General features: G+C 41.7%; 1 protein-coding gene and 1 long non-coding RNA gene across 7 annotated transcripts in view; one reads left to right on the forward strand and one right to left on the reverse strand.

Annotated features, from left to right (window-relative positions):
• Nucleotides 1-4,800: 4,800 nt before the first annotated feature.
• Nucleotides 4,801-13,529, reverse strand: part of UVRAG (UV radiation resistance associated) — a 316,651-nt gene continuing 307,922 nt past the window's right edge. For all 6 annotated transcript variants that reach the window (XM_082477829.1, XM_082477826.1, XM_082477827.1 and 3 more), the window contains one exon: nucleotides 4,801-6,717. In XM_082477829.1, coding sequence (XP_082333955.1) covers nucleotides 6,015-6,717 — 703 coding nt within the window. In that variant the 3' untranslated portion in view covers nucleotides 4,801-6,014. The remainder of the gene's footprint in view (nucleotides 6,718-13,529) is intronic.
• LOC309668269 overlaps nucleotides 8,767-13,529 on the forward strand; it is an 80,061-nt gene continuing 75,298 nt past the window's right edge. Inside the window, exon 1 of the long non-coding RNA XR_014268175.1 lies at nucleotides 8,767-10,606. This is a non-coding gene — a long non-coding RNA (uncharacterized lncRNA). The remainder of the gene's footprint in view (nucleotides 10,607-13,529) is intronic.

A 13,529-nucleotide genomic window follows, 5' to 3' on the forward strand; every position in this document is an offset into this window, starting at 1 on the left:
GAAGCAGGCTGTGTGAAATGATTTAGCCCCAAGTTATTCACAACAGGTAGAGAGTGACAGGTGGGGGTCTTCTCCTTTCCTGCCATGCTCTGGACCGCAAGGCGATCTGAGATGGGTTTTGAAGAATGAATACTAATTTGCTCCTAGGGCAAGAGGAGTCTCTGTCCAGGTGCAAGGGGAAACCTGAGCAAGGGGCTGACCACTTTTCAGAGGAGCACGTGGGCTCAGAAGTCAAGCGCCTTGCCTGGCCCGCACAGCCAGTGAGCGGTGGGGCTGGGATCTGAATCCCTCTGACCAGCTGCTCTACGGGGCCGAGGGCTTCTCACTCAAGATGCCCAGACTGCTTCCTTCCTGCCTGTTTGCATCTGCTTCTTCGAGTCAGGTTATCCACTATTTCTGTCTACTCCCAACCTTGATTCCTTTCTAATTTGCTGCTTGTACTTTAATGGGGACTGAGAGAAAGGAAGTTCATTAGACTTGTGTTCTGTACAAAACCAAAAGGATCTGAGCCTACCACTCTCCCCCTTGTAGTTCTGGGCTTGGGCTTGGCTGACTATAGCTATTTCTCCAACTGGCTGTCTTTTTCATTTTTATCGGGATTCATGACCATGCTTTTTCTGGATTTTTTGCTGACATCGCCAGTCTCTAAAAAAGTGTGGAATTATTTTACAGACATGTATTTTTTTTATTCATTTAAAATCCACAAGGCTGAGCTGTCTACCTACAAAACCATGATTAGATGCGCCAAGAGGGGAAAAAAAGAGAAAAAAAAGAAAGCTTCTATCTATTTTGAGCAAAATTAAGAGCTCTGGGCACTAGTTCAGCGTTCAGCAAGGCAGCCAGAAGCTGTGTGAGAGAATATGTATGGATGAGGTGGCCTAAATAAACTCATCTGCCAGGTGTTAAAAGAAAACCATAAAAATTAAGCTAATTAGGCTTATGGACCATGTCTCAACACTGTGTCCATGCCACCCACCGAAACACCTCGAAACACTTTACATTTGTTTAGAGCTGTTTTTCAAAAGAGCAGTTTCAGCGCTGACACATTCTTGTGTACAGAATGGAGACCTCCGTTTCAAAGCCTGATGTGTATAATGCAAGAAATCCTTGTTGAATGACTAACTCCTCCCAATGTGCATGGTGTTTTGTAAAGATCATTAAGTGTTTCATAAAAATACTCATCACTTCTTACACTCTATCTGACCCCAAGGCAGGGCTGGGAGGGTGGGGAGAGATGTGGGTATCACCCCTACTTTTTAATTTTTTTTTAAATTTGTTGGAGGATAGTTGATTTACAATGTTGTGTTTAAGTTTCTGCTGTAAAGTGAATCAGTTATACAAATACACACATCTACTCTTTTTTAGATTCTTTTCCCATATAGGTCATTACAGAGTATTGAGTAGAGTTCCCTGTGCTATACAGGAGGTCCTTGTTAGTTATCTATTTTATATATAGTAGTGTGTATACGTCAATCCCAATCTCCCAATTTATCCCTCCCCCCTTTTCCCTCCATAACCATAAGTTTTCTGCATCTGTGACTGTTTTGTAAATAACTTCATTTGTATCATTTTTTAGATTCCACCTATAAGCGATATCATATTTGTCTGACTTACTTCACTTAGTACGATAATCTCTAGTTCCATCTATGTTGCCGCAAATGGCATTATTTCATTCTTTTTTTATGGCTGAGTAATATTCCATTGTATATATGTACCACATCTTCTTTATCCATTCATCTGTCAATTGACATTTAGGTTGCTTCCATGTCTTGGCTATTGTAAATAGTGCTGCAATGAACATCGGGGTGCATGTATCTTTTCGAATGATGGTTTTCTCCAGATATATGCCCAGGAGTGGGATTGCTGGATCATATGGTAGTTCTACTTTTAGTTTAAGGAGCCTCTATAGTGTTCTCCATAATGGTTGTACCAATTTACATTCCCACCAAAAGTGCAGGAGGGTTCCCTTTTCTCCACACTTTCCAGCATTTATTGTTTGTAGACTTTTTGATGGCCATTCTGATCGGTGTGAGGTATCATCCCTACGTGACAGATTAGGAGCCAGATTCGGAGGGGTTAAGTGGCCATGCCCAAGTGCTAGAACAAGAAATGGTGATAACGAGTCTCAGGCATCCTTTCTGTCGCTAGGCAGCAGCCTGCCACAGGACAAAAGGGAACCAACATTGATGGTGTAGGCCCCATACAAACATAATGGCAAGGGCAGAGTTCTCTCCAATTCTTTACAGATTAAGAAATGAGGGGTCCTTAAGGGTTTAATGACTTGAGCAGGGTCATAACTTCAAAGTGGCTGAATTGGGGCATTCGGAATCTAGCTTCTAAAGAATAGATGCTGGCTGCCCTTTGTATCACACAGTAAAAACCCAGTTCATTATTGAGTATTTATCCTGAAACCATTAAGGACACAAGGATGAACCTCTTTTTCAGACAGACTTTTTTTTCTAAACAAAGTAGTACAGAAGAAGATTAAGAAGAGTATCACTACAGTCCAGCCTCAACTTGGCTGCTAGTCATAATTCACATCTAACCAAGTTACTCTTCCGCTTTAAAGTCTGGAAAGGGTACCGACTGGTCGCCCATTGCATGCATTGAAATCTCTTCCACTGGCATGTGAAGTCCTTCCCCATGGGCCTGCAATTCAATTTCTCCTCTCACCTTTCTTCACATCCATTCAGGGCCCAAGCACAGCAAACTCCTTGCAATTTTGCAAACATGCATGCAGCCCTGCCTTGCCTCTGGGCTTTGCCCATGCTGTTCCCTCCATCTGTAATGTGAAATCTTATACATCTTTCAACTGTATTACCCCCATGACCCTTTCCTGGTCCTTGAGGCAGAATAGCTTTCTCTGAATTCCGTAGCATGGCTATACATTTCTCCATCATAGAGTTTATCACACTGAATTATACTTGCTAATATACTTATGCCACCCTTCCCCCCACAACTGGAGAATGTGGCAGAGGTCAAGGCTTATTAATCTTTGTATAACCTTGTTTAGTCCAGTCCCTTGCAAAGAGGGAGAGAGCTAGCTCAGTAAATGTGGAATGGCTGGCTGACTGTTTAAGAATGAGGTTTTCATAGTTAACTCAGCTTTAGTATGAAATTCAAAACAGTGAAGAAGACAGGACTCAAACATAGCAGGGAAGTAACAATCACTTTTACTCTCAAAATAAATACTAATCAATTTTATTTTATAAATACAGATGCTGAGTTTTCTTCCAATTACCAACAGATCAGTTTCACATGCCATTTATTGTTGGTGGTGGTTTAAAAAATTATTTAAATAACTGGTTAGGTCAGGATAAATGGGCACTATTAGAACTGCTAAAAAAATATAGCTGGATACAATCTTCCAAAACTAATATTCTGGGGGGAAAAAATCTCTGGAATTTTTAAAGTGGGTAAGGGGAAGTGGAGAGAGAAAACACAAGCAAATATTCATCTGATAACATTTGCCGGCTGTAAAAGTGTCTCAGCTACATGAAAACTGAAAGGGCTCTTAGCAGTTCAGAAATGGATAGGACTGAGTTTTCATTTCAACTTACATTCTCACAGCAAAAATTACAAAGATTAATAGGAGATAATACCTCATCCCATATTTTGGCCTTGGCCACTTTAAACAGAGGCAAAATGAATTCTGCAGCTTTGGGAAATGTCAGAGTTACTCCTGGAGAATGTAATGCTGTAGGATCTACCCAAGTTTGGCAGAAACTGCAGACATCAAACAAACTCAGTGAAAACCCAAAACCTAAACTAAATAAACTGAAACCTAAGTAGTGTTTTGAGGCACAACATCACTGGACACAGTGTGGATCAGGCAAATGTGTAGGTAACTATCGATCAGTTCTGGCCTACCAGATCACATTCAGTGGTGGGGTTCCACGCTGTGTGGGTCAAAAGCTGTGAACCCCAGAATCAGGGAGTCCACAAATGGGAGACTGACAGATGGAACCCTGGAGCTCCAGGCTCTATCTGGCTGTGTGGGATCTGAGATGAACACTGTAACTGTGTGTGCTCCTGTATGTGGTCCCTCTGCTTGGTGATGCCAGAAGCCGGGCTGGAGGACCTGCATTGAATGCACCTTGTCTTTGAGTTTCGCATGAAGTTTAAAGGTCTCTCCCATATCTGAGGAATCACACATCACATGTGATTCACCTTCCATTGTTCAATACTAATATAGTCCTTCAAAACCTTTTTTTTTGGGCTTGTGGGGATAGATGTTACTTCACCGGAGGACCCCACAGCCCAGTCTGATGTACATCCAAGATCATGTCTAGCTCCACCCTTACTGACTCCAAAATGAATGACAGTACTCTGCAAAGAAGCCGTGACTCTACAGATGGCTTCTGCTCCAGGTTTGGAGTAGTTCCACCTGTTTAGAGGAATAAGATGGATTTCTTCAGATCAAGTTAAAGCTTTTAATTGCTTGCAGGTTGGGTCTGTCTGTCATACAATGATTTTGTGAGTTCTTTACAAGAAAAATAACAACATGAACTATTCCATTTAACAGTGTAGCTATATTTATAATTGAGCCCAGGAATGCTTGGACAAAATATGAAAATGATTATGAAACCTATGAGTTAAGTTGTTACGGAGGACAAATGAGCTACTGCAGAGTACGCCTGTGACAGTCCGTTGCTATACACAATATGTAAACTCAAATGAAGTCAACGGCATTAGCTTAGACATAGCCACAGGTTTTGTTCAGGCTAGTGCTGTCACGATGTAACATATGGAGATGTAGGTTCAAGAGGAATTTCAAAGCTGGGGGAAAAAAAAATCAGGTTGAGTGAAGTAAACTCAATTTTTATTCTTCTATACAATACACGGATATAAGCATAAAATTTCCTTAAAGAGCTTGCAACCCTGAGGCGATGTCCTTGGGTATATAAAGTATATAGCAATAGCAAATGATATCTGAGCTCCAGGAATGAAAATGTACTTCAAAAACATAATTTAATATTTATGCAATTGCACACATACCGATAGTATTCTATGCCTCATCTAGTCTCTTAATCTAACTACCTCAACTGCCTTGCAGTTTGCACACTGGACAGCCTGACTCTCTACACATATTTCATCATATACAATGCCTTCCTTTCCAACTGAAATTTAATAAATTAACATGGGGTTTACATATAGGGATTTCTATATGGTGAGTGTGTTGCCAGAAAGCACACCCAGCTTTTGACAACAGCCTCTGCCCACGTAACTTTGGCCCCCAGAGGGAACTGGATGCCATCTGACTATAGTAACCTCGGGGGTCCTTGAGGATCCCCTGGGATCCACCCGAGGTGAGGTCTTTCCTATAATCTGAGGGCTGCATCAATGGTATGGCTGACTGGAAGAGGTGGAAGGTCATGACAACTTCATTAAAGAACCAGCAAATGTGATGTCCTCAGTCGTCAGGATGCACAAGGTATCTACTGTGCAGATGGGGCGACAGCTAGGTTGACTGTGGAGTCTGGGAGCAGGAGCAGGGGCAGGGGCAGGGGCAGGTGGGCCTGGGTATAAGGAGACCATTGTGCTTCTTATTCATCAACTTAATGGATGGCCAAAGATCCTCCAGTAGATGGTGGAGACCTTTTACTGAATATTCAATTTTCCCAAAGTTTCATAAACTATGGTGAGGGCAAATGCTTATAAGAAACTAAAGACGAATTCATTATATTATTTATATATTATCATCTTCCCTCTGAGGATAACACAGAAGTGTAAATAAAAAAGCAGACAAATGCCTATAAGGTGACTAGAGCTAGACTTCTGCCTTAAAATAACTGCCAGGCCTGAAAAGCAAATCTTGCAAGCAAAATCTAACTTTGGCCCACTGATACACAATGATCCTGAGTCCCTCCTCGATTCACAAAGTCTATTTTTGTGAGGAATATCCTCCATTAATATTCATTTTGTGTCATAATTATTACAAAGGGTAACCAGTGCAGCTTTATCCTCATTTCAAGCAGTGACTCTATCCTGGTCCTACCGTCTGTCCGCTTGCTTCACTTATCAGAACTCCTGCGTGGCCGGCGGAAGCTGGATACATTTTCGTTCAGTGCATAGATCCTTCGGGAGAACTCTTCAAATTCTCCCAGAACTTGTTCGTCACACTCCACTGCCACGGCACTGTCCACGGGGATGCAGTTAAATGCTTCCAGCTGATCGCCTGAGGTGAAGCCTGTGGCTTCCATCCCGATGATCTCTTCTGCTTGCTCCACGGTACAGCAGAGCTCGGCTTCGGAGACCGGGTGGAATCCCCCCGGAAGCTGGGCGCTGGAGGAGCCGGCCTGCTCGCTGGGCAGGAGGGTGCCGTTGACTGTGGCTGGAGGCCCCGGGAGGGCCTGTCCCTGTTCCTGGCTAGTGTTCACACCCACATGGCCTCCATGGAAGCTGTCACCCAGATCTACCCCTTTTTTCTTGTTTTCTTTGGAGAAGTCCAAGGAGGTGTCCAAGGAGGAAGACAGAGATGTTGTCTTTCTCTCAGATTCTCCTGTGGAGGGGACGGTGGTCGCAGGCTGGGCTAATGCTGAGCTGTAACTGGGGGGAGGGGTTTTGTACTGGAGTCTCTCATTCTCTGAGCTGGCCCGTTTCCGGTGTCCTTTGTCTGGTGAAGGCATCCCCCCAGAGAAGCCTACATCTACACCCCCAAACATGGAGCTTTGTCTCTTTGGAACAGGGATTGCACTGGAGGTGTGATGTCTGTCGCTAGAAGACAAACAAAAATGAGAAGTTACTTTCAACTTCAGAACTCAGCTTAAACCTTCTGCATCCAGAGACAGGAAATAACATATTTAGGTTTGAGATAATACAAATTGATAATACTCAACCTTAGTATTAATTTTAGTGTCCAAATACAAAATGCAACATAAAGTATTCTGAGTTCAGCATTGGGAGCTTCCTTTAAGAAGGATACAAGATATACTGAAATATATGCAGAGGGTAGGGCGGGGGGTAGAGACAATGTCATATGGGGAGGAGTCGAGGCAACTGGAGGGATTGGATCTGGCAAGAAAAATATATGAGGATGCGATCAACTTCATGTGTCTGCAGGGCTACCAATATCTTATTCTTGTTTTTAATATTCAAGTCTTATTTTACCTTCATAAAGCAGGTATCCCCATTTGACAGAGAACTTCAATGACTTGCCCGTGATAACCTCAACGAGACAGGGGTGAGGCTGGACTGAAACCCATGACTCATAACTCAATGATCAATAACTTTCCCAATACGCAAATGCTAATTGCCTTGCCTTAGATAAGTGGCAGAGAGAGGACCAAGGAGATGTGTGTGTGTGTGTGTGTGTGTGTTTAACGAAAAATTAACTTGGGAAATGACCTCTCCTTTATAACGCTAGTCACACACATTTTACAATACTTGGTCTTCAGTACCTTCCTTCAAACTTGAGTTACTTCTCAGGAAGATACTTTTGGGCCAGCAATAATAATCACTGTTTGGCTACCCAAAGCATTATAGTTTCTGAAGTGACTTCATATACATCATTTCACTTGGTCCTCACAAAAACCCCATCAAGAAAGCAGGGTATACATTATTAATCTTAAGCCTGAAATAATAAATAATAATTAGTTAATGGAAATAGAGTATCCAGACTCTGGAAATGATAGTCATTTTATAAACTATGCTAGCGAAGCCACCCCTGGAGTACTAATCACAGGTCTAGACATCATACTTGGCTGAAGCTAGTCAGCTTCAATACAACTATAGGAACAAACTGGGTCCAGAGACAGAGGGAGGTGCAAACACAAGATCCATCTGACTTGTGTTCTTTAGATGAGGAAACACACACAGAGAAGTGGCTCGCAAAAAAGGCAAGTGCCAGGCAGGAGCAGAGGTTAGACTTAAAACTATACCTATCCAACAAATAGCTGCTACATGTGCCAGGCCTTGCGGAGGGGAAACAGATGTAAGACGTGCTGGCCCTGCCTCTGAGGAGCTTCCGGTCTTGCAGTAGAAAGACATCCACAATTATTGAAATCATACATTTTCAAATTACAGTCACGATAAGTGCCCTGAGAAAGAAGAAAGGATCTCGGGTTCCTTCTCCCTGTGTCCACAGCCACAAACCCTTAAGCCAGCTCCTGCTCCCTCTCGTCTCAGATCTCTCCTGATGCTCGATTATCCCTGTGGTCTAAGCAAAGGTTCGTCAAGCCTCTTGAGGAACGGCAACCAGAAGGCTTCTTCTAATCCACGTGCCCGTCAGACTCCTCGCTTGGCTATGAGTGTTGGTGCCAAGAGCGATTTCCTAATTAGGGGTGCTCACTGGGGCACACATGGAACCAGGCAAGGAGACTAGCGAATTACTGGTTTTAGTTCTCAGGAAAAACTAAACAGAGCAAAACTTGTTGGTCGTAACCTAGGCTTTCAGTTAATGTGTTGTCAAAACTCACAGTAATGGGGTTAGCTGAACATTTTGGCCAACCTCCTTGTTTTCACTGCTACTTGCTGACAAGTGTCCCTCTCTACATGACTCTGCAGGGGCCCTAGGTAATCCAACCGAAACAGCGTCAGCACCACCCACAGACAGTCTATTCTGGGCAGACAGGCCACGCTTTCAGTTGCCACCACAGTCCATGAGGGGCGGGAAGCACCAGGTAAACCCGCCCGGAACACTGAAGGTGATATTGCTGGCACGTGACCACAGGCCAGGTGCTTAACCACTTATGGCTACGAAGGGTGAATGACTTGACACCCTCCCTGCTGCCACCCACCCTCCTACCCCAGGGGACCCTGCTCTGCTTCCCTCTGCTGGGCTCCAGGTGGGCTGATAAAAGGGCATGAGAAACAAACAGGTCAGGGCACAACAAGCAGTGCTTACGACACAAGAAAGGGGTTTTTGTAGTCCTCTTTGATTCTGAGATTCCCTGAAAGCTCTCCTCAACTTTGCACAACAGAAAAGTAATAAAGTATGACATCCCTCCCCTGCAGCTACAATAGGCAGGGAACTACCATTTTCTCGAGCATCAATAATGTTGTTGAACTCTCACATCCGCCCTGTGAAAAAGGTAGGCAGGTAGGAGGGTTATGGATTCAAAGGCTTTTGCGAGATGGAGACTTTGGCATTTGCTGACATCCTGATCCTGGGATCTTACCCAGTTTTCCTGGGTTTTTATGAGAACCCGGGTAATGACAGTATCAAATACAATTTAGAAAACCTAAGTAACAGTAAAACATTCCCTCTTAAGAACAGTAAGAAGATGACGTATTACGGAGACAAATAAGGAAGTCTACATATCTAGTGTTTACCCTACAGTCACACACTATCTTTTTTTCCCATTTGCGGCTATGTGCCATGAAACCTTTCAAAAATTTTTATTAGTCTTTCTTATCATCTTAAAAAGAGTAAGTTGAACAAAAAAGGTATTTTCCCTTTTTTTATTTAAAAAATTTTTTTTAACTTTTTATTTTATATTGAAGTATAGTTGGTTAACAATGTTGTGATAGTTTCAGGTGTACAGCAAAGTGATTCAGTTATACATATACATGTATCCATTTTCCAGTTAAAAAACGTATTTTCTTGGTAACTTTGGGCCATCAGTATTAACATGTCTCACTAACTATGACATAGTAGAGAGACTATGGGCCTTTCAGGGGTGTGTTTCTGAATCTGGGATCTGAGTCTGAGTTCTTAAGTCTGCACTCAGGCTTTTCTGTGTCCTCTCTCACTGTCAGGCTGTCACGTGTGGCCGAGTCAGTGCTCTTGCCTGTGAGCGCTTCTCCTTTTTTGACATTTGCTTCTAATTTGCTGTGTTCTTGTAAAGTAGATGTCTTGAGAATTGTGTGCAAAGCAAGAGTAAACAGGATTTGACTGATGGACCAGCAGATATCCTGGGCATAATATGCTTTATTATATGAGTTTTGTAACATTAGTTTTGGCTGCTCAGAATTAATTTTTTATTACTTCCAGAATCTTAGCAATGTTCCAAATTTTTAAGATAGCTGAGGTCTAAACAGCTCAAGTGTTGAATGACTGCATTAAAATATATACAAACACACATGCATTTTTAATTATTATAATAATTTATACTCCTCTGAAAACTAAAAAATATAAACCATATTAAAAAATAAAAATCACTCAAAAGCCTATTACTCATCAAATAACCACTATTTGGATATTTTCCTTTCAGACTTTGATTTTATATATGTGTGTTTAATTTAAAAAAGACACAAAACCAAACAAACAAAAAACAAAATGAAAGCTGTGTTTGCAGTATATATATACAATTCTGTATCCTGTTGTTGGAAGTTATTCAAACCTCTTGGTAAACAATTCTAAATGGCTACTCCATTGAATGGAATATCATAATTTACTTAATCATTTTCTTCTTTTTGTGGATTTAGGATATTTCTAAAGTTTTACTATTAAAAAACAAACTGTTGTATCTCTGTATAAAAACACAATGCATAGATTTTAAAAAAAATTTATTTTTATTTATTTATTTATGGCTGTGTTGGGTCTTCGTTTCTGTGCGAGGGCTTTCTCTAGTTGTGGCAAGCAGGGGCCACTCTGCATCGCGGTGCGCGGGCCTCTCACTATCGCGGCCTCTCTTGTTGCAGAGCACAGGCTCCAGACGCGCAGGCTCAGTAATTGTGGCTCACGGGCCCAGTTGCTCCGCGGCATGTGGGATCTTCCCAGACCAGGGCTCGAACCCGTGTCCCCTGCATTGGCAGGCAGATTCTCAACCACTGCGCCACCATGGAAGCCCAATGCATAGATTTTTAATAAAATAATTCTGACTTTCATATTTAATAGAAGGTTTCTAGAAGGAATCTTCATTACACGTTTTGGTATTAGTTAAATTCTTACAAGAAAAATAGGAACATTATACCTCTACTACTGCCTAAAAAGAGAAAGGTAGCAATTAAAAAGGCAAATGATAGATTAATAAAGAATGCCCAGAAGGTTTCAAGATTCTTTTTGTCTGATTACAGTCTGGCTTCATAATTATTTTATCTAGATGGAAGAAGAGGTTGAAACGCCTAGATTTACTAATTATTAAGACCAATTTTTAAAGGCAATTGACAATTTACTTATCAAATGAAATTAGTACAGTATTTAAATAGTGATGAATAACTTACAGGGAATTTCTACTCTTAGAGACAACCAGAGTAAACCTGAGTGTTCTGGGGAGGAGTGGCTGCAGCAGGAAATGTAGTAGCATTTCTTTACCCCCCACTTCAGCCAAGGGTCCCTATGTTCTAAGGCACTAGATTTGGGGGCACAGAGCCTGAGGTTTAGCAACTGGACTGAGTCCCCCAGTTCACTGCACACATTCTCCTCATCAGCTGTTTGCCTTGAATGGATGCCTCTCCTAGCTTGGCTTAGGTCCAAACTGGAAACATGACATCTGGGGTTTAATGCTGCAATTAAAAGGCATTTATCAAAAAACAACCCAAAGATATTGTAATTACAAATTTACTAGGCCACGGTTTAGTGAAACAGGGCATAGGTTGTTGAATAACTGAACCACATCGGGGACTGTTAAATTACTTAATAATAAGCCTTTCTGCTACAAGTGAAAAAGGATATCCTAGGATCCCAAACAATAGCATGGTGAGGGAGAAGGCAAGTGGCTTGGAGTTTAGAGGTCAAGGAGGACAGTCTGGTTTAAATTTGGCTTCTTTGGATCAAGTCTTCCTTGATCTCTCTAAATTAAGGTCATTAATTTCTTTTTCATTCTGTCCTTACTTACTGCAGTCAGTTACCTTTTGTTATCTCTTCAGCTATATCTAGAGATATCTGGAGATAGTGGTGGTGATGAGAAAGGATGCTCAAACTTCTGGATTGGCAACTGTGATCCTATTTGGAGTTATAACTTAAGGTCGAACTCACCACTTACTAGTTATATGACTGTAGGCAGTCACTTATCTTCTCTGTGCTCTAGTTTTCTTCTTTGTAAAATAGATTATTGGACTGTGGTAAGGATTAAATAAAACAACACACTTCAAATCCTTGGCAGAATGCCTGGCATATATACCGATGGCAGTAGTAGCTGTAATTGTGGTTGCTGTCATTATTATTTGCTTCCATGGGCTCTGGATTCCAAAAGTATTAGCCTCATTTTACAGAAGAGGTAACTGAGGCTCAAAGACATTAACGTCTTAGATGGAAACACAGGGTAACAGGTAGCAGAGGAACGACCAGAATCTAGATCTCATTCCTTCTACTGTTTCCTCCTATACAGAATAATGTTTATAGCAGGAACAAACTCAGAACTCCTCCCACCCACCCTCATCTCCACTCCTGCCCATCAGGGAGCTGCCTGCAAGAAGATAAGGAGTCAAGGCAAGTGTAAAAGAGTTTGGGGGAGAAAGTACTAAATCAAAAGGTTTATTCTGCCCAATGTGAAACTTCATTCCAGGTTTTTCCTTTTTTCCTGAGGACACGGGGTGGGAAAGGCTTTGAATCAAGTGGAAATGCTCAACTGCCTCTATTTACACGACCTACCAAATGTTGAGGGACTAGAAGAGCTTCCCAGAATCCTTTGAGGTACATTCCAATTGTCCCCAAACCTCTGATGTGTCATTTTTCTGTATGAATTTAGCTTCAGGGAGAGGGAATTTTTATAAGAGGGAGACTTTCTCTGCTTCCCCAACCTAAAAGAGAAGGACCTTGTTCAGCACTTCTATAACCATTACACGAATACCTCGCCATGAAGCCAGCCCGACCCGGGAGACAGCAGAACCAGTTCATTCCACTCCACTGTCCTTGCCCCACCACTCTCTCCCTATCTTCCTTTTCTGTTGGTTTTATTGCCCGAAGCTATAGCCTCTTTTTACAGAAAAGGGACTGGGAGAGAGGAAACAAAGTAAGAAAGCACTGGTCCAAAATGTGTTCCCATTTCCACATCTCCCATATATAATATTCCAGACCTTCACATATAACTCCGCCATTATAAAATATGGGAGACTGGTGGAGCACTTCACTACCCCGAACCTATGTTTCCTCTCCTGTGAAGTGGGTATATCCATCTAACAGTTGTTGTAGTCAGGATTAAACAAAATATACAAGTAAAATTCTTAGTACAATGAGTAGGTATTCCATAAATTATTAACAATAAAACAATAGCAACTAACATTTATGAAGTACTAGGGAATAAGTAATCTATTAACAGCTTTATACATGGTCTCATTTCATCCTCACATCTCTATGAAGTATACATCCTCATTTTACAGATGAAGAAACTGAGGCACAGAGGTTAGGTAACCTGCCTAAGATCACAAAGCAACTAACTGTGCTTTAACAGAGGGAGTCTGACTAAATAAATGTTAATTTCCTTCTCTCTCCCAATCCATAGGACTGGCCACCAAAACACACTCTACTTCTATTTGAGGGAGGAGTGAGAATCAGAACAATACTTTTTAGGTCAAGTGGCTTGATACCTTTTCCTTCTCTTCTCTTCTTGCCTACTTTAAGTTTGTGTGGCATTTTTACTTCCTAAGACTTGTTATGCTGTTATAAGAATGCTAATGCATTCTAAGTATCAATTATTAACAGAAAT

The sequence above is a fragment of the Balaenoptera physalus genome, assembly GCF_965194825.1.
Source record: "Balaenoptera physalus genome assembly, chromosome: 10".
NCBI classification, from domain to species: domain Eukaryota; kingdom Metazoa; phylum Chordata; class Mammalia; order Artiodactyla; family Balaenopteridae; genus Balaenoptera; species Balaenoptera physalus.